Source organism: Lampris incognitus, chromosome 2, assembly GCF_029633865.1.
Source record: "Lampris incognitus isolate fLamInc1 chromosome 2, fLamInc1.hap2, whole genome shotgun sequence".
Classification (NCBI taxonomy): Eukaryota; Metazoa; Chordata; class Actinopteri; order Lampriformes; family Lampridae; genus Lampris; species Lampris incognitus.
In genome coordinates this window covers 129855163-129880467 of record NC_079212.1, presented here as the reverse complement: position 1 = coordinate 129880467, position 25305 = coordinate 129855163, and the positions used below count along the sequence as shown (strand labels likewise).

At 45.7% G+C, this 25305-nt stretch overlaps 1 protein-coding gene across 1 annotated transcript in view; it reads right to left on the bottom strand.

Moving 5' to 3' along the window:
• magi1b (membrane associated guanylate kinase, WW and PDZ domain containing 1b) overlaps nt 1-15612 on the bottom strand; it is a 212782-nt gene extending 197170 nt beyond the window's left edge. Inside the window, exon 1 of the mRNA XM_056273056.1 lies at nt 14797-15612. Within this exon, the coding sequence (XP_056129031.1) occupies nt 14797-15094 (298 nt within the window). The 5' untranslated portion in view covers nt 15095-15612. The remainder of the gene's footprint in view (nt 1-14796) is intronic.
• Between the last annotated feature and the right edge of the window lie 9693 nt (nt 15613-25305).

The window sequence follows — 25305 nt, the reverse complement described above, 5'->3', positions numbered from 1 at the left end:
CCAATTGTACCCGGCCAATTACCCCACTCCTCCGAGCCATCCCGGTCATTGCTCCACCTCCTCTGCCGATCTGGGAAAGGCTGCAGACTACCACATGCTTCCTCTGATACACGTGGAGTCGCCAGCCACTTCTTTTCACCTGACAGTGAGGAGTTTCACCAGGGAAACGTAACGCGTGGAGGGATCACACTATTCCCCCCCAGTTCCCCCTCCACCCCGAACAGGCACCCCAACGGACCAGAGGAGGCGCTAGTGCAGCGACCAGGACACATACCCACATCTGGCTTCCCACCTGCAGACACGGCCAATTGTGCCTGTAGGGATGCCCGACCAAGCCGGAGGTAACACGGCGATTCAAACCGGAGAGCCCCATGTTGGTAGGTAATGGAATAGACCGCTACGCTACCTGGACGCCCTTTAAAGCTCTATTAATGAATAATGCCACACAAGTCTCAACCTTGTATACATTTCTTTCCAAGACCATTTTCATAGCCGCGGGGATAAACAATAGTGACTGGTCATGTTGGTTTAACAGGACACAGTCAAAAATCAACATTTCAACAGGTAAGTGCATGAAGCAATGATGTCTTAAAATAAGAAATTTTCCTAAAAATATAAGTCATAAGTCAGTGGCATTTTATAGATTTCTATATCGAATCTCAATCTGACACAATCAAAAATACCTAAAGAGTCACAACACATGTCAAAGTGGCACCTTAATAATCTTTATTATATTGCACTGGGAGGCTCCTGCCCCTCATTAATATACACATACATGGTAGTGCTGTTGTACACCACACTACTTGTCACTTAGCTGCTAACCAGTTATTACTGGGAATCCATCCGCCGGGAAGCCCAGCTGTGAAGCTGATGAAACAGCCATAGCCTGCCATCACAACAGAATTACCTAAGCCAACTGGCCCGCAGAATGTCTCCAGTTAACAGCAGGAAATGCATGTTTTCTCAATCAAAGCTGGTCCACCACTGGTCTTAATCACACAACACAAGCCTATTTTTCCATATTTTGAAGTCGGCAAGTCTTGAACTGTAAAAGCACGATGCACAAATTCTATGCATGGTGCAAACACATAAAGACACCATTTAATATACAAGCACACCTTTCACAAACATGTTTCTTTTGATGTCCTTATGCATGCTCAATAATCTAGGTAAGAAAAGCAAAAAAAGGTTGAATCAGTTCATCTGGATACAATGTTTATTGAGAGAAACGTTTCATCACTCATCTAAGTGACCTCTTCAGTCCAAACTGGAGATACCTGCAGTCAGTTTAGACCGAAGAGGTCACTTAGATGAGTGATGAAACATATGTGTCAATAAATGTTGTATCCAGATGAACTGATTCAACCTTCTTTGATTTTCTTTTGATGTAATTTGTAGTGACAATTGGCACCTGAAACAATATCAAATTCAATATCAAAACATACTGTTACAATTATATTACTGAATTATTGTAATATCATTGTAACAGTATGGTTTTGTGGACACTCCTTGTATGTATTGTGTGGTTATATGTTTACTGTTATCTTTGCGCACATCGAAACAAATTCCAAGTCAACTGTAAAGTTGATGTGGCAATAAAATTATTGAATCTTGATAAATTACATGTGTGCAAGGAATAAATATCAAACAGCCTCAGAGTGAGAGCAAGAGCGCCTGATTAGCTATGAGCACATCAATTAGTGAAACACTTCCTGAAAGACCACTGCCAACATTGGGGTTGTCTGAGAGAAACAAATTTCCTCCGCATAAACACAAACACATGTTCGTCCAATGTCTTCACTTATTTGTATCTGGTTCTATTTTTGTTCCTCCAATGCCCCCACACTTACCCTTCACAGTGACTGCCACCCACATGAAGCTGCTGTCAATGCTCTTTCACATGCTATCATCCACAAATACAATGAAGTGACCTGATGGAAGATGTTCTTCACTGGTGCACTTGAGAAGCGGGGGGGGGGGGGGCTTAAAGAAATGGAGAGGATATAAAAGGTGAGTAAAGATGAAGGAGAGGAGAGGAATGGGGGAGCCTTGCTAAGGGATGTACTGTTATGTGTCACATGATCTCAGTGTAGGAGGCCGCAGAGGTGTGTGCATGTGAATAAATGTGTGTGTGTGTGTGTGTGTGTGTGTGTGTGTGTGTGTGTGTTATTTGCTCACTGCAGTGGACAATCGACTCATGTCTACTTCCTCTTAACCGGGGCTAAACTGCTCTCAAAACCGAAAGACAAAAACACCCCCTCATTGTGTTGTGTGTGTGTGTGTGTGTGTGTAAGCATCCAATGAACTTTATACTTATGAGGTTGGTGTAATCAGACACCAGGGCTTCAACGAAATTAGAATTAAAAAGTTAAAGAGCAGAATACAAGGAAAATGGTTGATCCGGGTCTATAGAGGGATCTTGGAGATGTATCTTATAGATGAAACTGCAAAAAAAAAAAAAGAAAAAAAAAGAAGAGGAATATAAGACTGAAGAAGCCTAAGCTTGCTGCCACCGTGACCTGACCCTGGAGAAGCGGCTGATAATGAATAATGAATGAATGAATATAATGTCAACATTATTATAATGAATATAATGACAACAGGTGAACTAACCACAATGTCAAGCATTTATTTATCTTCAGTTTAGACTCTCTAACATCTCAGGTGGCAAAATATGCTTTTAAGGAAGTGTTTTTCAAGCCGGGTCCTCAGGCGATCACCAATACAGCTGGTTTTCTATTGTGCCAGGTAGATCTTCACATTCACCTGTCAGGTATTCACGCTATCCAAATGTCCATCCATCCATTATCCAAGCCGCTTATCCCAATTAGGGTCATGGTATGTTGGAGCCTATCCCAGCAGTCATTGGGTGGCAGGCGGGGAGACACCCTGGACAGGCTGCCAGTCCATCACAGGGCTATCTAAACAGTGGGAGTGTTTCTCAGTACTGAAGTACAAACTCAGGTTCTTCAGGAGTCCATACTTGGTAAGTTGAACTTGGGAGCACAAATTCTCAAGATAGTGAGCAAATGCAACTCTCAGCTTACAATTTGAGGTTAGAGATACGTGTTAGTATTGTCCAATACCCCTAGCTAGCAGGGCTTCTTAGCTCCGAAACAAATCGGAGCACATTTTTAAATTGCTATTGCTTTTCCAAAAATGGAAATATTTGAAATCTACGCTGTTGATGTCTTGCTACAGATTTTTCAAAAAGCAAATTTGGGGCCATCCAGGTAGTGTAGCAGTCTATTCCGTTGCCTACCAACATGGGGATCACCGGTTCAAATCCCCATGTTACCTCGGGCTTGTTTGGGCATCCCTACAGACACAATTGGCCATGTCTGTGGGTGGGAAGCCGGATGTGACTATGTGTCCTTGTTGCTGCACTAGCGCCCCCCTGGTAAAACTCCTCACTGGCAGGTGAAAAGAAGAGGCTGGCAACTCCACATGCATTGGAAGAGGCATGTGGTAGTCTGCAGGGCTCTCCAGATCAGCAGAGGGGGTGGAGCAGAGACTGGGATGGCTCGGAAGGGTGGGGTAATTGGCCGGATACAAAAAGTGTCATAACTTGAGGAATGCTGGGATCTTTATCTTTATGCATGTTCAGTAATCCAGGCAAGAAAATCAAAGAAAGCTGAATCAGTTCATCTGGACACGTTTATTGATGGAAAAGTTTCATCACTCATCTAAGTGATCTCTTCAGTCTGACAGAAGAGGTTAATAAATGTTGTGTCTAGATGATCTGATTAAACTTTCTTTGACTGGGATCTCTGTATCACAAGTCTGCCAAGCCATTAAGCCACGCAAGTGGATGGATCAAGAACACATAAAACATTTTCTGATGCAGCCCAAGTACTGTCCCAAAACTCAAGTTCACCAAGTTTAGCCGAGAACACTTCAAACGCTCTTTTGAGTTCACAGGAGATGAGTTACAGCCAAGTACACTTATCAAGGAACATCCTGAGCTTTCAGACGTAGCAAAGAGGTGAATGTAATTATCTACCTGACAGAACAAAAGCAGCAGAATAGAGGGTCCCTGAGAATCAGATTAAGAACCACGGTTTTGAAGACATTCCACAAATATGAGATGATGCTATGCATACCCCATCACTATTCTAGGTTACTATTATGGCAGGCACAACTTTGGCATTTAGAAGATGTACAGAATGATACATTTTTCCATGGCACATTTCCATGCGACTGAGCCTTGTTTTTGCTGCCCTTATAATTCCGTCAGCCTCTTCCACTCCCACCATTTCGCGTGCTGCTTTTTTTGTGTCTGCTGGAGGCAAAACTACATCTCATCTGAGTTTAGCAGCAGCAGAACTGACAGAAAACTTGGCCACATCAGCCCGTGTGGCAAACACACACAGGCATACACAGAGCTCTTCATCTCTGGGCATGCATATGATCCGACACTTGACTTAACACAGGACAAGGAACAGAGCTGCCTACACTGAAGCACTATAAAGACTCTGGGGTGTGCTAAATGCAGGATGACAGAGTGACTATGTAGCTTTAGCTAACTTTGATGTGACTGCAAAAGAATATCTGGGCATGGGTCTCGGCCTTCTTCCCAGACAGAATACTTCATCTCAAAACTACAACACATTCATCACAAAATTTGCAATGAACATTTTGTAGGCACTGCCTATTACTGGAGAATTGTTGGTTGGATAACTGCTGAAATGGCCTAAACCCCATGGGATAGAATTAAGTGGAGATATACACAGATGCGACCCCCCCCCTCCCGAAAACAAAAATTTGACAAAAGCTTTGGAAATTTAACAAAACATATGGCTATGCACTACGTTTTTTCCCCATTCCAGTAAACCTGAAAACATGAGGGGGATAATTGTGTGCATCTGCCAATCACTGGGGTGCTTTTTATGAGAAATCTTTAGATATGCTTTTTATTGATTTGATGCATTGGACACAACATTGATTTTGCATGACGTGGCAAAATAACATTGCAAATGATATAATGATCAAATGCAAACAGCAGAAAGCCCTTGAGGGTTTTTAATAACAAAAAAACAAAAAAAAAACAACATAAGCAGCTTCGAGTTTGTAAAGGTACATTTGTCTCCTGGAATATAAAATATTGGCCTAATCCACAAGATATAATTTTTGAAATGGAAGCGTTCCATTTCATCACAAAATATAGATTCCATCCAAATCAGAAAAGGGCTTATCACTGTGCTTTCATAACGGGCCAAAACACAGCAGTGATGTAGAGAACCCATTTTTCCTTGCTTGGATATAAAATGATTGCACCCCCCCCTATCCCCCAAAGGATAGCCCAGGCCAGAGTAATGATACCGAAGAGGCTGCAGCAGAGGTAAGGGGGAAAGGAAGAACAAGCACATTTGATACTCTATAAATGAGATAGAAGCATGAAGCATTTGTACTTTTTTACAATTACTGCTTGTTCCATATTTTGGCAGTAGAACAGAAAAGCATGAATAACTATGATTCCACTACTTTTTTTTGAGGGGCGGGGGGGGATTTTTTTCTCCTTTTTTCTCCCCAGTTGTATCCGGCCAATTACCCCACTCTTCCGAGCTGTCCCAGTCGCTGCTCCACCCCCTCTGCCGATCCGAGGAGGGCTGCAGACTACCACATGCCTCCTCCAACTCATGTGGAGTTCAAGCCGCTTCTTTTCACCTGACAGTGAGGAGTTTCGATAGAGGGACATAGCACGTGGGAGAATCATACCATTCCCCCCCAACCGGTGCCCCGACCGACCAGAGGAGGCACTAGTGCAGTGACCAGGACACATACTCACATCCGGCTTCCCACCCGCAGACGCGGCCAATTGTGTCTGTAGGTAGAGATGTCCGACCAAGCCAGAAGTAATAGGGGGATTCAAACCGGCGATCCCCGTGTTGGTAGGCAACGGAATAAACCGCCACGTTACCCAGATGCCCTCCACTACTGGTTTTCACTGTCTTTTAAGGCAACATGTTTTTGAATGATATTTATATTCATCACATTTCTCCATCCAAGAGGTTAACGAGTGTCAGGATGCATCGGTCGAGGCTGTAGCAAGGCAAATGAGAGGAGGGGGAACAAACAGGCTTGTATATTTGATATTAAGACACTTCAGTGTTGCAGTTAATGTGTTATGCTCTCAGATGTTGTTTATTTGTTATTGTTTTACTTAAGAAGAAGCACAGAGGTAGTAGCAGCAGAGCTTGATTGAGAGTCAGTCAATTTGGTTCCTTCAGACTGAGGACTAAAGTGAACAGGGAGTGAGTGACTTAAACCAAGAGGGTAACCCCAGAATGCTGGACAGAAGGGACATAAGACAGAAAATTAAGCCGTATCCATGGTTTATTTGCCAAAGCAAAAGTCTTGTCTGCTTATCTGCAACCTTTTATCACACATTCTATGTACTGATATGTTAACTTTTTGACCTCAAGCAAGATTTTTTTTTTATTTGGCATTTCCATTCAGATTTTCTGACGTGTAAATTCACATTTTTTTTTCTTTAAAATTTAACAACACCTTAATGGAAACTTGTTTACCAATAAGCTGTGGGGAGAAGTGACAGTGGGCACATTGGGCCTCATTCAGCAATTGTTCTATGTACAAATTTGTTCTTACACACCCAAGGGATTTTTTAGCCCTGAAGTTTGTCTCGGAGGCCGGCATAGAACCTGGGTAACCCTTGAATGTAGACACCAACTGGCCAACACCGATGTCTTTAGAAGCCTGGGTGATTGCTCATTGCAAAAGGTAGACAATAGATGTTAGGGGGAAGGAATTCAAAATAATCATCAGGCTTTGCTTGCGATTGTCAGACAATGTTGAGAGCTAAAAAAAATCACATGGGTGTGTAAGAACAAATTTGTACGTACGACCGATTGATGAATGAGGCCCAATGTCCCACAACGTCATCACCCTCACATAGCAAAATAAAAGGACAAGAAATAAAACTGTAAAACCAGAGAAAATCCAATGCAAGAGAAGAGGCACATTACTGAAGAAGAAGAAGAAGAAGGAAAGAAGAAAGCCACTTTATTTTGTCATTGTAAGAGTACAACGACATTTGTTCTCTGCATTTAACCCATCCTATTATGTAGGAGCAGTGGGCAGCTGCAGCACCCGGGGACCAACTCCAGTTCTTCTTTCCATTGCCTTGCTCAGGGGCACAGACAGGAGTATTAAACCTAACATGCATGCCTTTTTTTTGTCTTTCTCAAGGCTAAGCAAATCGAATTCAAGTAAGGATATTTCGGTCTCATGACCTCCCTTTTATCTGATGAGAATCATTAGACCAAAACGTCATAATCTAAGTTTGATTCGTTTAGCCATGACAGCGATTTGCACCTCTTCTCTTATGTTGGATGTTTTTTTGGTTTAGACTGCCCTTGAGCACCGGATTTCATTCTCAAAGCCAAAGAAAAGACATAATTAATCACAAGTTTGTTTTTGTTTTTTTTACAAAGACTTTGCTACTAGAAGTGAATATAAACCAAATATTTATTCTGTATTAAAGTATATAAAACGAGAGTCTTATCACTCAAAACTAAAGTAGGTCTGGATCAGATAAGATCAGAAACATTTTTGTCTGAATTCTTGAGGTGGTGTCGAAAATGCTCGGCATGAGAAAATCTTAAATTTACAGGTATGTGTGGCTCAAGATTACAAGGCGATTGTGCAGTGTGAGATTTCCGTATCTCTCCACCACAAACAGCTATCCGCCACCCCCTTTCGTAAAATTACAACAACATGGACCACTACCCAAACCAGCGAGAACAGGTGATGCTAAAATTCTTAGGCTACCTGACAAGACAAAGCGCTGATTTTCAGCATCTTAACATAAACAGCCTCTGATTCAAATGTTTAGCTACACTGGGGTTGCAGGCTAATGACACTAACACTGAGCATCGTGGTATCTCCCGACTAGGGGATTATGCTAATGAGACAGTCGGACTGACAGTGTGGGAATAAGAGGAGGCCTTGCTAGTGGATTTGTCAAATCATCCTGTGCTTTGGATTGGATAACCCATACTTTGGGAACTGAGACTGTGACAGCTAGATATTAAGCCTCGGGATCATTTTCCACTGTGTTTCAATACTAAGAAAAGGGGACACACAATTTCATCACCTCACAGATGAGGAAAGTAAAACGTGGTATGCATGACAATGTCCAATGTGTTATGAGTGCTGACCATTGAGGGAATAGGCCATTGGCAGATCTTCTGGACCATTGCTTAGAAACTATACAGGCTCTGAATGGTTCTCAGGGGCACATTAGAAACACAGCTGCCTTAAGTACCGCTGGGACCACATTATGATCTCTTTGCCCACTTCTTTGGCAACCTTTTTCCCAGGACAAGCGGCAGTTGCCATAGAAATCTACGTATGAGGATCTGGACAGTGGAGACCAAAAAGACGGCTGTTCATAAAAAGGCAAATAAAAGAAAGAGTGACGGCACCACACTAAATGGAAAAAGCCACACACCCCAGAAGATGCACAGACTTGGAGAACAGGTTGTCTCCCCGACTCATCTGGCTCGGTGGCATTTCACAGCATTTCTTAGAGCAGCAGAACCTAAAGCGTGTCAAACCTGTGATTTTGCTTTATGTCCCTGACTAATTCTCCATGCCACAGGATGCACTTCTGCACTCATTTGGGGTTAGAAGTAAATAATGCCCGAGTCATTTAGTTAATTCCAGCCTCGTTAAATATTGCAAAGCATAATGGGAAACAGACAACAGCAGCACGCTGAAACTACTGTCAAACATATACTGCATAACATGGTCGGAGCAATTTCTCCGATACCACTGCTAGTGGGCTTCCCTGTTCATATAGCTTCTATTGATAAGACTGTCCCCCTCCACTATCACTATCTAATAAAGGCATAAAAAATACCAAATAAATTGTGTTCTTTGTTCACACCACATGACAGTCTCTACTGCCTGCTCGCGGAAGAAGACTTTTATATCTCGAACTACAGCATCTCAAACTCAAACGTTATTTTTATTTAGCTATTCATTTATTAATTTGGTACCCTCCATTTTTCATACAACTGCTGCACGGCTGACAAGCTCATCCTCTGCACAGACTGAAAGAAGTTCTCTGATTTCTAGGTAAGTCCCATTTTGCAAACATTTTTAAATACACTCTTTACTTTTACTGGTTTACAAATGAATCTACTTTCAGGAGAATGCCTGCCTTGGACAAGACGTGCGACACGTTCCTTGTGATTGGCGGCTTAGCCCTTGTGAGAGTGTCTTAATATGGCAATCTGATGGCTTTTGTCCACACTGTCGTCATTTGGTAACGTTTCCATAACCATTACCACATGTGCCCGAAGCGTAAAATTGTGAGGGAAGGTTTACAGGTTAGGCGACATGTGTGAATGAGGGTTAAGGATGAAAGAAAGGAGAGCTGATTTAACATTTAACAATATCTATTGCCCCCCCCATCACCGCCAACAAAAGACTTCTTCATGAATTAGCGAGCCATCTCCCCTCCCCTTGACAGAGTGTTAAACTACAAGTGCCAAGTGTGACCGATTCCTATTTACAGTCAATGCCGCCGGCCTCACTTGAGCTAATCAGGTAGAGGAAGACAATCGTGTAATAAATACAAACAGGGGGGCATCTGTTTCCTCCTTCAGCAGGAGTACAAACAAGTTATCAGTGAGATTAGCGAAACAACAGTATTTTCACGGTCCACTCGGTTGGTAAGCGTTTGTCCCTCGTGTGTACTAGAACTTCCGTCGGGCAATGCAGCGCGCGTGCGCGCACACACACACACACACACACACACACACAGTAATACAGACCAATTGTTTAGGTTGACTGTATGTGGACCACGACACAACCACACACCTTAACACAGACCAATTATTTAGGTTGAATGTATGTGGACCACCACACACACACACACACACACACACACACACACACACACACACAACCTCCCCTCTGCTTCTCCCTTCCTCCTCTTTTCAAATTGAAGCCAGAGATTTTTCCTAAAGCCAGACTATGAGAGGAAGTAGAGCTGCACCACGGCTGTCAGAGAATACAAAGGTGGAAGAGGGGCTAGAGCAAGGAGGGCTGTCTGAGTTCCTGCTGAGGCAAAGGAAATAAACACTTCAACATGTAACGGTTGCCAAAAAATCTGTTCCACACACACACACACACACACATACACAGCCTAGAGTTAATACAGTAATTCAGTGGTGGAGAGGCCCAGTTAGCGACTTGCACCACCATATGAAAAGGAGATCATTTTCTGCTACCAGAGAAGGTATGTTTCACCCAACCAGCCCCACATTATCATTCAGCTCAAAAAAAAAAAAAAAAAAAGATGTTCCCTGCAAGTTCGACAAACGCCAAAAACTTTTTCCAGAACTTTTTGACAGAATGATTGACTGACTGATGGACACAGTGACCAAATGGCTAAGACAAGTCACTGTCGCAGTGCATTCTGGGTGCAGTTTGTCTTCTACCTTCACACAGTGATCCACACATTACTTATAGAGTGGAAGCATAACAGAATACCAATTCAGCAAATACACTAATGGAAAAAATACAAAGCAAGATGTACAGTAGCGTTGAAATTAATTAATTCAAATTAGCAGTGAGCATAAGCTTTGACAGCATCTCACAATAGACACCCCCCCACACCTTTTTCCTCTCCAATTGTACCTTGCTAATCACCCTGATCTCCGAGCTGTCCCAGCCGCTGCTCCACCCTCTCTGCCAATCCGAGGAGGGCTGCAGACTATCACGTGCCTCCTCCGATACATGTGGAGTCGCCAGCCGCCTCTTTTCACCTGACAGTGAGGAGTTTCGCCACGGGGACGTAGTGCACGGGAGGATCATGCTATTCCCCCCAGTTCCCCCTCTCCCCAAACAGGTGTCCCGATCAACCAGAGGAGGCACTAGTGCAGCGACCAGGACACATACCCACATCCGGCTTCCGACCCGCAGACATGGCCAATTGTGTCTGTATAGGGACACCCAGCCAAGCTGGAGGTAACATGGGGATTCAAACTGGCGATCCCCGTGTTGGTAGGCAACGGAGTAGACTGCCATGCCACCCGGATGCCCACAATAAGCACTTTTTATAAGTAGGTTTTCAAAGCAACATGCCTCAAACAGAGGTCCAAACAGGTCAAATAGTCAGGATTCAAGCTGCATGTGCATCGGTCACAATTACTGCAAAATATGAGTGCAGCAAAGGGAACAATCTAGAAAATAGGGACAATTTGCACCAAACGCAGGAGAGACAGTACAGCAAGGGGAGCTAGGACTAAGTGCCCCATGTGGTAAAAACAATTATCTCTTATGACTTTCCTCATATTCAAAGATGATAACGCCTTTATACTTACTAAGACGCCTCAAGAGTGGTAAACACCATTATGAAGTCAGATGGCCTCCATAGCCAGCAGAGTGGCCTAAACAGCCCAATTTAGACACAATTCAGAAGCTCCAGAGTGCAGAGAGCAGAGTCAATTTCTCTCCCCTTCATCCGTCAGTGCTAGAGGCTTTCCCTCTTTAATAATGGCCCCTCTACCCACTAAACACAAATCTCTCCCTCCTATCATCATAGTGTATAATCCCAGCAAGATGGAGGAACTGGATAGGGTTGCCTAACCCATATAAAGTACACGCATAGTATATTAACTGTTCCCAAAATGTTGTCGACCCCACACAGTTTGGGAGGGATTAGTTAAGGAAGACGGAGTTGAACGGGTGGATCTGATAAGGTTTCGGCATCTGTTGTGTGTGGGCAGGAAGGAAGTCAGCCACCAACAACAAATGTATGTGACCGAGGTAAAAAAAAATCACGACTACGTGACTCCTGCGGACGTGCTGACCTGTGAACTCCTCTTCACATATGCACGCATGCACGCACGCAGGTCCTACGACAAAAATCCCCAAACTAGATAACACGCTCTATATGTGTGTACACACATTAGGGAGCCTGTGACAAGCAGTTACACTTGTCTCTCATTCCAAAACCTTGCTTGCCACTGTGTGTGTGTGTGTGTGTGTGTGTGTGTGTGTGTGTGTGTGTGTGTGTGTGTGTGTGTGTGTAACCCAGTGATCACTTAACATAATGTGGAGCAGTAGGTCATCTTCTTAGGAAGATTATCCACGGAGGAGTTCATGGGATTAACCGATTGACAAGTTTTATCATAATATGAGCACATGATTCGTGAGAACAACATATTATTGCAAAACACTACATGCTATTCTTTTTTCATATGATCAATAACACGTCTGACGTATATGGCCCTTTTCTAAATACCCAGATGCTTTGCAGCTTATCTTTATTAACAAAACTGTTGACAAAAGATGATAAAGGGTAATAAAAGTTGCCTATGGGAGCACTTCCCCCTCTGCAAGAATTTGAAATCGAGTTACTGGTCTAAACTAAGACTGGCAAAAGAGCGTAAGGTTGACATTCTGTGTGAGGCTCGGTAGCTATTGGTCGAACAAGGCAAGGGGATAAAAGTGTGTTTGACTTAATTACATAATTCAGTTACTGGTTTTCCCACAGCTTCTGCCTGGATTGACACAAACAAAAAGTGGCCATAGAGCTGCACGTGTTCACTGGCAGTGCTGAGGTGGTGTGCATCTCTTGCTCTTCCTTTCACACAACACTCAATCAAACCCTCAACCAACATTATAATTGCAGCAGCAGTATCAGTCACAGCCTCTTATCTGGTCAGCACTCAAACTATAAAATGCCTGTGTGTGAGAGAGAGAGAAAAAGAAAAACAGTGAGAGAGAAAGAGAAACTGTGAGAGAGAGAAACAGAGAGAGAGAGAGAGAGAGAGAGAGAGAGAGAGAAACTGTGTGAGAGAGAGAAAAAAGGAAAAACAGTGAGAGAGAAAGAGAAACTGTGAGAGAGAGAAACAGAGAGAGAGACAGAGAAACTGTGAGAGAAACTGAGAGAGAGAGAAACTGTGGGAGAGAGAGAGAGAGAGACGAGAAACTGTAAGAGAGAGAAACTGAGAGAGAGAAAGAGAGACAGAGAAACTGTGAGAGAGAAACTGAGAGAGAGAGAAACTGTGGGAGAGAGAGAGAGAGAGACGAGAAACTGTAAGAGAGAGAAACTGAGAGAGAGAAAGAGAGACAGAGAAACTGTGAGAGAAACTGTGAGAGAGACAGAGAGAGAAACTGTGTGAGAGAGAAAGTGTGAGAGAGAGAGAGAGAGAGAGAGAGAGAGAGAGAGAGAGAGAGAGAGAGAGAGAGAGAGAGAGAGAGAAACTGTGTGTGTGTGTGTGTGAGAGAGAGACAGAGACAGAGACAGAGAGAGAGACAGAGAGTGAGAGAATGACTGAAACTGTGTGCGCTTGTGTGTGTGTGGTTTTACGCAGGAGTGTTGAAACCTTCACACATTACAATTTTCCACAAATTACTGTTGCCATTAGTGGTCACCAATATAAAGTATATGGAATACATAGGATATAAGAGCTGCTACTACAGTATGGCAAAAACAAAATATATATTGCATGAATAAAACTTTGAAAACACCAGAAGTACAGGGTAAAATCAGGTCATTTAGATTTTACAGATGGCCCTAATTGCTAAGCATATTTTCCCAATTAAGGCCGATGAGGGAAGGAAATTCCCCGATATCGTGAATAATTAAAATCTGGAAATGAAATGTGATCATGTGACGTGATTTAGCAGTGACAACCAGCATGCCTAGACAACACCTGGAAGCCCAGTAGATTGCTGGGAGCCCTCGGATAGCTGATTGTCTCAACAACAAAATATATACACATATATATATGTATATATATATATTCACTGCAATAAGCTTTTACAAGTCACAATCCTGTTTGCCCATTTTCATGCAATGCGGCTGTTATCCCAACTTTGTGGATGACTTGTTCAATTTGTGTTTAAACCATGTAACTAACACAGTAGTTCAAGCACCAGTCTGTGTAAAAAAGCTATGCAAAATAACCAATCCAACAACGCCATGACGTTTACACTTAAAACACTATGATCCCTCCTATTCATTCAAGGCAAATGGGGCTAAATGACACACGAGCCAGTATCACCACTAGCGCTCATAGGGTCATAAATATGCAAAATTGTCCTTGGGAGAGTTGTTGGCTCTTTTGTCACGTAAACCACAACGAAGTTGCAGCGGCTTTGGCTGGCTCTGAGCATCCCCCAGCAGTTGGTTTGCCATACTGGGAGCCTGTCACAGTAACTCAGTGTCAGAATGCAAAGCCGTGCTGAGTCGAGTTGGCCACGAACTGGCCAAACCTGCCACACTGGCCAGATGCTCAAACCCCCCGCGTTATCAGCTGGAAAACTATGTCGTCTGGCTGGCCTGTGTAGGGAGGGAGACAATGTGTGGCTCTGCTGGATAGTGCAACACAAAAACGGGGGGGGGGGCTGTGCCATGAACTTGTAACTTTACGCAGTAGAAATCTCGCTTGGAAACGGCTGCATGTTTAATAGAAGGCAGCGTGGTATCTGTTAGTGTTGTGACGAAACCTGGATGTGTCGTTTGTTATTAATGTGACCGGGTGATATCGTGGTCGTCCACACGTTTTAGCCTCGTCCCAAAAGCATGTCAGACATATTTGATTCGTAAAACCAACACCAAAATATTCCATTGAACCAACAAAACGTGGAAACATCATGAGCCATGACAGAGGTTTCATGGTGTGGGGGGGGGGAGGCAAAGACGCCTTGTGAACAACGTGCCAACAATTGTAAACAATATGATAAATGATCCATGTCAACCCCGCGTTACTCCAGCGCTCGCAGCGGGGCGCCCCGCTGCCACTTGCTTACCTTGTCTGACAGTTTTCAGTCTTACGGGACCTCTGCAATTCCTTATCACCGTCTGCACGTCATACAGGGGCAATCCAGATATGGAAAGGTTCTCCACCTCTAACAGCAAGTCCCCCTCGGTTAATTTCCCCGTCTTGTAAACCACGCCGTCCTCGTTAACCTGTCCGACGTAGGCGAACTGTCCGCTCTCCGCGCCGCCGAGCAGCGGCACGTTCAAACCACCGTGAGCGTCTTTGCAGACGGCGCAAACGTTAACTTTAGACGTCCAGTGGTTTTTCTTCAGCACCGGTTTAGACATTGTAAGAGACGCGCAGCACCTAGACCGAGGTGGGTTTCGCCGACCGGTAGAAGAAGCGGGCAGTGTTGCGTTTCACAAAGTGTACAAATCGGTGAATCAAGCGCAGCAAACTTTCCTTCTCTCCCACAGAAACATGAGTGCACGCGTCTATATGCACTGCGAGCGCAACGCTATTCTTCCTCCACTCTGCGGCGAGGTATCAAGCCATTCCTGTCCGGCGGACGACTTTCAGAAGTGCCCCCATTACCAGCTGGCTCTCATCTGCGGCTATTGTTTATTTTTCTTCTCTTTCATCTTCGCATCATATCCACGGTTTTAATCCTTGCTTATCGAGGTCATCTTAAATCTGCCACAAGTCCAACTCGGGTCCGTGACGGCCGCTTATTAACTCCGACTCCAGTTCTTAGAAGAAGAAAAAAACGAAAGCAAAAAGAAAAAAAAACTAACTTTGAATTGTTTGTTTTCCCAAACGCAGCGACCGGACTCTTCCTCTGCGTATCCGGTGACTTCGGTGGCTACTTTCACACCGTTCACGGCTCCTTTAAGCAGGTACCGCGCTGACGCTTGTTTTGCTGAATCTCATTCTCACCCTGCTCGCTGTGCCGCGGATAGTACGCTGCGCGCATGCGCGCTTGTGTCTCTCCGGTGGCGAGGGGGGATATCCTGGTTTACACCTATCACAGGGTCCTAAAGCGTCTCCGGCCGCCCCCACCGAGCAGTCGTCACAGCCCCATAATGATTTCAAATTGAGATGGATTCAATCACTTAACAGAATTTAAACTGAATCATCGATCTATTTTTTTTCGTTAATTATTTTGCAGTCGTTATCGGCCGTTCATTTATAAAACAAAAGATGGTAAGCTCTGGGGAAAATATTCCTTTCAAACAAACTATAACGCACAAATCCGATGATAAAGCAGCTATGATAACAGTGAAGATAACCATTACTATCATGTATGGGTCACATGAAGAAAAAAAAGAGAAATCGTTGTTTTAACAGACTTGATGTGATGAGCATCAATCTCCAGCTGCAATACATTTGATGAGCTCATTTTGAACAATAGCAAGGAGGGACTTTTTGTTGCACAAAAACAACCATAGCCTTTGACAATGAGTTGAATTGGGAAGTAGCTGAGACGGCAGAAATTCGTCTTTCTGGTTAAACTTGTGGGATAGATAGTGGGCGGGACCATCCGGATCAGAGATTTCTTTTATACTTTTACTGGATAGTGATAGTGGAGGCAGAAAGGAAAGGGGAGGGAGAAATACATGCGGGTTCGAACCGGCGACGGCCGCGACCACGTGACCATGTCGCGTACACTCTAACCATTCTGCTACGGAGGAGTCACACAGGGCGGCCATTTCTAACAAGCTCGGTAGTGTATATTTGGAAGAGGGTGTGTGCGTGCGTGCGCGCGCGCGCGTGCGTGCGTGTTAATCAAATTAGACAAGCAGTGAATCAACTTCTGATCTCCTGGCACAGGAATGCATAAACAAACCCTTGCATTTTTCTTTATGCATCATATTCATATTTTGTGAACCAAACAGAGGGGAGGAAGACCTTTGAATTTTATTTTATTTTTCCCCCTTCCTAATAATGACAAGGGGGATGAGAAAGAAAATGAGTCGGATATAGAATGAGAAGGAGCAACACAGGTAAGAAATACAGAGTAAGAATAACACAGAGTGAGCAAGAGAGCCCGAGACACACAAAATGATAGAGAGACAGACAGATAGACAGACCCACATGTACGGATAGACAGGCGGGGAGAGTGTGCAGGCATTAGACAGCCGGGCTGAGGTATGGGGATGAGCACACGCTGCTTGATGGGATCAGATGGGCCGGGCCTCTCACCTAGGGAATGGCAGATGAGCTTTTCCCGACCTAAAAATAACATTCCAAGTGCTCTGTCCCACAGGAGGCAAAACATTGGCCTGGGTGGGACGGGGAATGGCAAATGTGCTTTTAAGCCCAAACCTGTTAACGTCTCCTGATGTTAGTCCATTATCAGCCTGTCATACACAAACACACGCACACACAAACACACACACATACACATACATATACATAAACCAGGTACCTTGCAAATGCATCTCAAGTCACTGATCTGACAATGCAAATGCAGCTTTTCCGTCACCGATTTAAAACAATTTAACCTTTCCCACTACACAGCAGGAGTTGTTAAATTCTTTTTAGAAGCACAGCCAGAATCAATATTTTCTCCTCTTTCTCTGTCACACAGACTCATTGAGGAAAATCACCAGTCTTGTCATGCTGTTGCCCACCATGCACAGGCTAATGACTCATTTACTGAGCCATTCCAGCTTTAAAGATACAAGTCTCTTATCAACTCTGCTGGGCACTTTTGGTTGAACAATGGCATTATGTGTATTTACATTACTTGGGTTCACTGGTGACGAGGGAGCAAATCAGCAAGGATAGATGGATTGAAAGTGTTTTCGGGTGCTTGTTGTGTTGTGTGTGTGTGCATGTGTGCATGCATGCGTGTCTGCCAGTCAGTTTCACTGTGACTTCCAGTGAGGGGTCACCCAGCTCGTTGTCATACAGCATCATTCAAATCAGATAGACAGAGGCAGACACAGTGCCATGGGCCTAAAATTTGCCATTCCTCCCTCAACTCCTCCATCAAGTCTATATGTGTTATTTTCTCGTTGCAAGCTGCTGCTGCCTCTCACTATTCAGTGTTCACATTCTTGCTGTGTCTCCTGTCATTCAAGAATTCAGACATGTGCGCGTGCACGCTGAAAATGAATCAAACCGTAATTAGAATTAAAATTTAAAAAACTGTAAATTAAAATGCAATCATTATTTCAGTGATGATATTGCTCATGGTCATTGTTACATACTTGTGTATGTTGAAATAAACATTTTTTTTCCTGTCATGCATAATGCAGTAGCTTACATCTCCAGTGGCGCACACGTGTAATAATGTACAGCTACAAATAAGCCCATATTCATTATATACAACACATATCGATCTTGTTCTTCAGGGGTTACATGCTTAGAAAAGCCCCGACTCAATCAGGCGCTATCCCCATGAAATCACTGCTTTAAGGTATCAGCGTCAGCCACTGTACTGCTCTGTTATGAAAGCATGTGGAATGAAAATGAACTGGATAGAACTAGACGTTTACAATACAGTATTATTGAGCATGATCTCCATTTGCTGCCACTGATGCGTCCATTAGACCTGCAGCATTGCAGTGGCTGAGTGGACTTAATGGCCGACAGTCACGGATCACTCAGATCTGACAGCCGCATTCTGATGAGTGCACGTTGAAGAGAAATAATGAGAATGAAAAGCGAGAAAGAAAGAGAAGAAAGAAGGAAAGAAAGCAAGACAGGAAGGATAATCGTATTAGGGATGGTGAAACTATAAATTAGCCATGGCTGTCGTAGCCCTTACCTTACTGTGGCATGTGAGGAGAAACGGGAAACGCAGAGTAATGTGATGTGGCTAATGGCTGCCAACTGAAGAATAGAGCTGACACTTTTGCAACAGCTGTCTCGAAGGGACCGACTCCTTCTTGTCTTGCCTCAAAGCTTTTCTCCAACTTTAAACCTCCAGCAGTCAGTTTGTTTCATTCAGTGATCAATTATAATAGTGTATATACTGTATATCTGAACTCAAGATCATTAAGATCATCAAGAGATATTTCATTTTATTCTTTTCTTTGGATTTTTCTCCCCAATTGTACCTGGCCAATCACACTGCTCTCTGAGCCGTCCCGGTTGCTGCTCCACCTCCTCTGCTGACCCGGGGAGGGCTGCAGACTACTACATGTCTCCTCTGATACATGTGGCGTCGCCAGCCGCTTCTTTTCACCTGAAAGTGAAGAGTTTCACCAGGGGGACGTAGCGCATGGGAGGATCACGCTATTCCCCCCAGTTCCCCCTCCCCCCCGAATAGGCGCCCCGACCGACCAGAGGAGGCACTACACATACCCACATCCAGCTTCCCACCCGCAGACATGGCCAATTGTGTCTGTAGGGACGCCCGACCAAGCCGGAGGTAACACGGGGATTCGAACCGCCGATCCCCATGTTGGTAGGCAACGGAATAGACCGCTATGCTACCCGGACGCCCATTTTATTCTATTCATTGCTTTATTCCCTAATAGCTGCGGGACCTTGGAGGGGACATTCTAGTCCTTAAGTAGTACGCCTGTGTCTTTAAGATCAAAACAATCATAGATCCTACTTTGTTAATACTCTGTGGGCCATGCCCGTAAGCAGCTCTTGCATTTTTCTTTACATCCAAAGACACACAAAGTGTTGTGGTGGATTAACGAAGTGTGAGGTTTGTATGTGTGTGCACGCGTATATGTATATGTGTATGTGTGTGCGTGTGTGTGTGCATGTGGGTACTATAGATGTAATCCTATATGCATCCTGTAGGCCATACATGACCTGACATTAACCACGAGGGCCTGTCTCTCAGATGTACGGCATCGAACATCTGAGAGACAGCCTGACATCAGACAGTCATTAAAACCTTCAGTTCTTTTTTCACCGGGGGCTAACGACGGGCTGAACATTCACTGCCCAAGAAGTCTCTACATAGAATAACAAGCGATCGTATCCACGGACCTATGACTTATCAGCGCCCATTACTTAACGAGAGCTCTGTAAATGAGGAGGTCATTTTTCTGCTTTAGACGTCACTTTAATCTTCTTTACCTCCATGGTCTGATAATGCCTCGTTGGTCATCATATCCAGAGAGAGTCAGGGGAGAGGAAAAGGGAGAGAGAGAGAGAGAGAGAGAGAGAGAGAGAGAGAGAGAGAGAGAGAGAGAGAGAGAGAGAGAGAGAGAGAGAGAGAGAGAGAGAGAGAGAGAGAGAGAGAGAGAGAGAGAGAGACAGTGAGGTGGGGGGACAGAGACAGAGAGAGAAAGGGAGACAGGAGAGGGAGGGAAAAAGTGAAATCCCTCTTTTAACTAAAGCAGGGCTGCTAAGCTCAGTGTTGCCCCCAGGAGATTAGGGATGAATGGCTCAGCACAAAAAGGCCACCAGATTATCTGACTGTGTTGCAGAGATGTCATTTCACAGCCTATGACAGGGGGCTTACAAAAGAGGTGCGTAATGAGGGTTATCAGTAAAGTTCAAATTCTCTGCCTTGTTGTAACCTGGAACTACTAAAACATTCATTTTGGTGGAAATCCACATTTTCTAATCTGTGAATTGGGTGAAATCTGCAGAGCCTTGAGCGCTTTAACGGTGCCGGTAAGGGAATGGAACTTGCTGTGAAATCTATACTTTAATACAGCGATGGCGAGGGCTTTAAATCACGTCAGCACATTCTCAAAGCTGGCAGCGCTCCCGTGTAGTAAAACTTCTGCTGGATCCCCTTTGACTCCCCATAACTTTGATATTGCGGAAAACACCACACCTCGACTCACCTTGCGTCTCCGGCTTGGCCTGGATAACCAGAGGAGCGACAACATGCTGCTCACGGTGAATCACCAGAGACCTGTTAAACAGGGACCGTTTCCAAAATAGGGACACTTACGTGACCATTTATTGTGACTTCATCCAATAACATGTACGTTTTTTTTGGGGGTGTGATGACCCGTCCATGCCATCCCTTGATTTTAAGAGGCCCCGGGCAAAAAAAAAAATAAATCATATGGGGGCCTTTGTATTTTATCATAAATAACATCGATGAGGATCCACATCCCTCAATCTCCAAAAGTTTAAAAACCTTATCAAAACATAAGACCATGACACTTTGTCTTCTGAACTGTTTCCATTTGTCTCAGTATCAAGACAGATCTGGACAGGGGCGTGCGGGTGGCATGGCGGTCTATTCCGTTGCCTGCCAACACAGGGGTCACTGGTTCGAACCCCCATGTTGCCTCCACCTTAGTCGGGCCGGAGGAAACATGGGGATTCGGTTGGCCATGTCTGCGGGTGGGAAACCGGATGTGGGTGTGTGTCCTGGTCGCTCCACTAACGCCTCCTAGGGTCGGTCGGGGCGCCTGTTCGGGGGGGATAGCATGATCCTCCCACGTGCTACGTCCCCCTGGTGAAACTTCTCACTGTCAGGTGAAAAGAAGCGGCTGGCAACTCCATGTAATTGGCCAAGTACAACTGGGGAGAAAAAAAGGAGAAGGCGGGGACCCAGAAAAAAAAGAGAGATTGTGATATTTTGTTTAGTACATAATTTGATGAGCACCTCCACACCATCTAATGAAACCTGTTTGACGACATTTTTTACATCAACAACATAAAAGTTTCTATTGTATGATGATTTTTTAAGTTTGTCTCAAGCATTTGGGCTCGCATCACTAATTTGTAAAGTGCCTTTTCAGATAATAACATGGTTTCTGCAGCTATTGATGGCAAAATAATACCACTCTACACAAATGAGATGAAATGAGTTGGATTCGATATAAGGCAGTCAGTGACGCAGTCGTTACTGGTTGTTTGTGTGTGAATGCCAGTTAAGAGGTGTGATGATAACACAAAAGAGCAGTCTCATTGTTTTGTTGTTACAACAAACTGACACATCGAGACGTGCCAGGAAACTGTACTTTTGAATTTGACTAGATGTCAATTCAGCTTTGAGGAAAGCTAACAATGAACATACATAGATGGGTGGCTCTTTTGACTCATTAATATTGACTCATTAATAACAAAGGACTGGAAATGAAATGGTATATCAACACTGATAAAAATGAACACAATAAAGATATAATTCAATAATAATGCTCCATTGCAGGAGCGGGATTTCTGAGGATGCAGGGGGTGCCGTTCCCTGCGCCCAGGAAAACTGTAAGTTGACCTTAGGGCACGGGCCCCATGCACCTATATTACGAGGCATCATTCCAAGCCATATGTGACCTGGTGTGGGAGTAGTCTGGGACCTAGATCTTGTGGACAGCACTTACACGTGATGATTTCACCAATGATTTCTTCTCACCAACAGTCGCCACATAGCCAAAGCCATTATCAAAGACCCATTGGCGGAGAATAGATTAAATTCATTATTATCCCCGCCAGGCGGTAGGTAGCCTGCGTTTGATCGCGCGCACGTGTGTTTCAGCCAAAAATGTTTGTGCACAGTTATGACTGTGCTCCCTCTCTCCATTCACTCTCTAGCTCTCTCGACCAACGCTGCTCTCTGTCACTGCCCGAGCTAAGTCAACTGTGCGCGTGTGCACCTCACCTCTACGATTTATCGGGCAGCGACAGTGTCAAAACAAGTATTCGGATATGAGTCTTGAAAGTAATCGATCATATTTCGCAAGTCAGCAAAATCATTCACTACGCAGCAGAGGAGAACTGGGGGAACACTCAATGAACCAAAAATAATAACCTCTTGTGGTGACCCACATCTATATAACGAGAGACATTCACCTAGGAGGACGGTGTACCTTTATGGGAAGAGGCGAGGGGTCAAATAATGCACTTCCGCTTCCGGTTCACGGTTCAGTGTCGTTGTCGAACGTATGACATGCTAAGTTGGAGCTAGTAAACTACCTCGACTACGTCTACTCTCACGTCTCCTGTCTCGTTGTTTTCTAACTCCACATTAGTGACCCCGACGTGATCGAACTACTAATACGAGTATGTCTGACAACAACGAAGCCGGTGCTAACAACATGGCTATTGCTAACGCTAGCATTTACTCCGCTTCTGTAAAGCTACCCGACTTTTGGCAGCATAATCCACGGCCGTGGTTTCAACATGTGGAAGCCCAGTTCCAGCTGAGAGGGATAACGCAGGATGCAACGCAGTACTTCCACGTAGTGGCGGCGTTAGACGCATCGACAACGGCGCGAGCAATGACACTGTTGGAAGCTCCGCCAGCTGCTGGCAAGTACGATGCTATAAAGACATTCCTCCTGAAACTATTTGAACTGTCGGAGCTGGAGAAGGCAGACCGTTTACTGTCCCCGAATGGCCTCGGCGACGGCAAACCGTCTGAGTTAATGGAAAAAATGCTGTCTGTGCTGGGATCGGCTGATCCGGCCTTTCTTTTCACACACATTTTTCTGAGGCAGCTCCCCGCACCTGTACGCACAGCACTGGCCAGTCCTCCTCTCGCCGCCTCCAAGGACTACCGTTCTCTGGCTGCTGAAGCAGACAGGGTTTTCCTGGCCAACTGGCAACAGTTTGTGCATGCCCTGCTACCCCACCAGACCGCCCCACCACCACCTGTGTACGACTATATGGACACCGCGGCTGCGGTGACAGCCCGTCGCCAACCTGACGACGGGCTCTGTTATTACCATGCCAGGTTTGGGGCAAAAGCAAAACAGTGTCGCAAACCCTGCAGTTACAGGGTTCAGGGAAACGCCAAGGCCGGCGCTCGTTAATGGCTATGGGCGCCGGCCGTGACTGCAAGCTGTTGTTCATCAGAGACTCCTTGTCGGGCCGGCGGCTGCTGGTTGACTCTGGCGCTCAACGCAGCAACAAGCTGTGGACACGATGACCGACAGTCACCTCCCCCAGATGGACGCCGCCAACGGCACGTCCATTCGGACGTACGGTATCAGACATGTGGACGTGTGTTTTGGCGGCCGACGTTTCGGCTGGGACTTTGTGATGGCTGCTGTATCCACCCCGCTCCTAGGTGCGGATTTCCTCTGTGCTTTCAACCTGCTGGTGGATGTTAAAAACTGTCGCGTGATTGATGCCGTCTCTTTTGCGTCATACCCCTGCACGCTTGGGGGCGCTGGAGCGCTGTGCCTCGCTAACACACTCTCCACCGGGGATCCATACCAACGCCTGCTCGCCAATTTCCCCGAGCTCACCACACCCACCTTCTCCTCGGCGGTGGCCAAGCACGGCGTGGAACATCATATCACCACAGTGGGCCCCCCAGTTTACGCCCGGGCCCGACGCCTCGACTCGGCCAAGCTCGCAATAGCCAGGGAGGAGTTTTCGACTATGGAGCGCCTCGGCATTGTCCGCCGTTCTGACAGCCCGTGGGCTTCCCCTCTTCACATGGTTACTAAGGCCGACGGGGGTTGGCGCCCGTGCGGGGACTACCGTCGCCTAAACAATGCCACGACCCCCGACCGGTCCCCATACCGCACATACAAGATTTCTCTACCCACCTGGCGGGCGCTGCCATCTATTCCAAAATCGACTTAGTGCGGGGGTATCACCAAGTGCCGGTCCACCCACTGGATGTCCCAAAAACGGCTGTCATCACACCCTTTGGGCTCTTTGAGTTTTTACGTATGCCTTTCGGCCTTAAAGGGGCGGCGCAGACGTTTCAGCGCCTTATGGATTCTGTGCTCCGCGACATGCCATTTTTGTTTGTGTACTTAGATGACATCCTCGTGGCCAGCGCGTCGGCGGAGGAACACATGACGCACCTCAGACAGCTGTTCGACAGGCTCAGCGAACACGGCCTCATCATCAACCCAGCTAAGTGTCAGTTCGGGGACTCGTCCATCACCTTCCTCGGGCACCACATCACTCCACAGGGGGCCGTTCCCCTCCCTGCCAGGGTTGAGGCTGTCACCATGTTCCCCCGCCCCCGCACTGTACAGTCGCTGCAGGAATTCCTGGGCATGGTGAACTTTTATAACCGTTTCCTGTCCCGTGCCGCCCACATCATGCGTCCCCTGTATGAGGCCCTGCGGGGTAAGAAGTCTAAGGACGAGCTGGACTGGTCTTCGGGGATGGACGAGGCTTTTGTGGCCGCCAAGACCGCGCTGGCCAACGCTGCGCTGCTAGCTCACCCGTCGCCTGCCGCCCCCATAGCCCTTACAACGGATGCCTCCGACTACGCCGTGGGGGCCGTGTGTGAGCAGTGGGTGGGGGGGGGGCTGGCAGCCGTTGGCGTTCTTCAGTAAACAACTCCGTGAGAGCGAGCGCAAATACAGCACCTTTGATAGGGAACTACTGGGTCTCTTCCTCGCAACCAGACACTTTAGGTTCCTATTGGAGGGCCGACAGTTCACCGCTTTCGTGGACCACAAACCGCTGACGTTCTGTATGGCCAAAACCTCAGAACTGTGGTCTGGGCGTCAGCAGCGCCATCTCGCGGCGGTTTCCGAGTTTACCACGGACATACAACACGTGTAGGGCAAGGATAACTTCGTCGCCGACTGCCTTTCACGGGCGGTTGTTAACGCCGTTCACTTGGGACTCGACTACGCCGCTATGGCAGCGGACCAAGCCAAGGACGCGACCATTCAAGACTACCGGTCGACCCCTACGGCGCTACGGC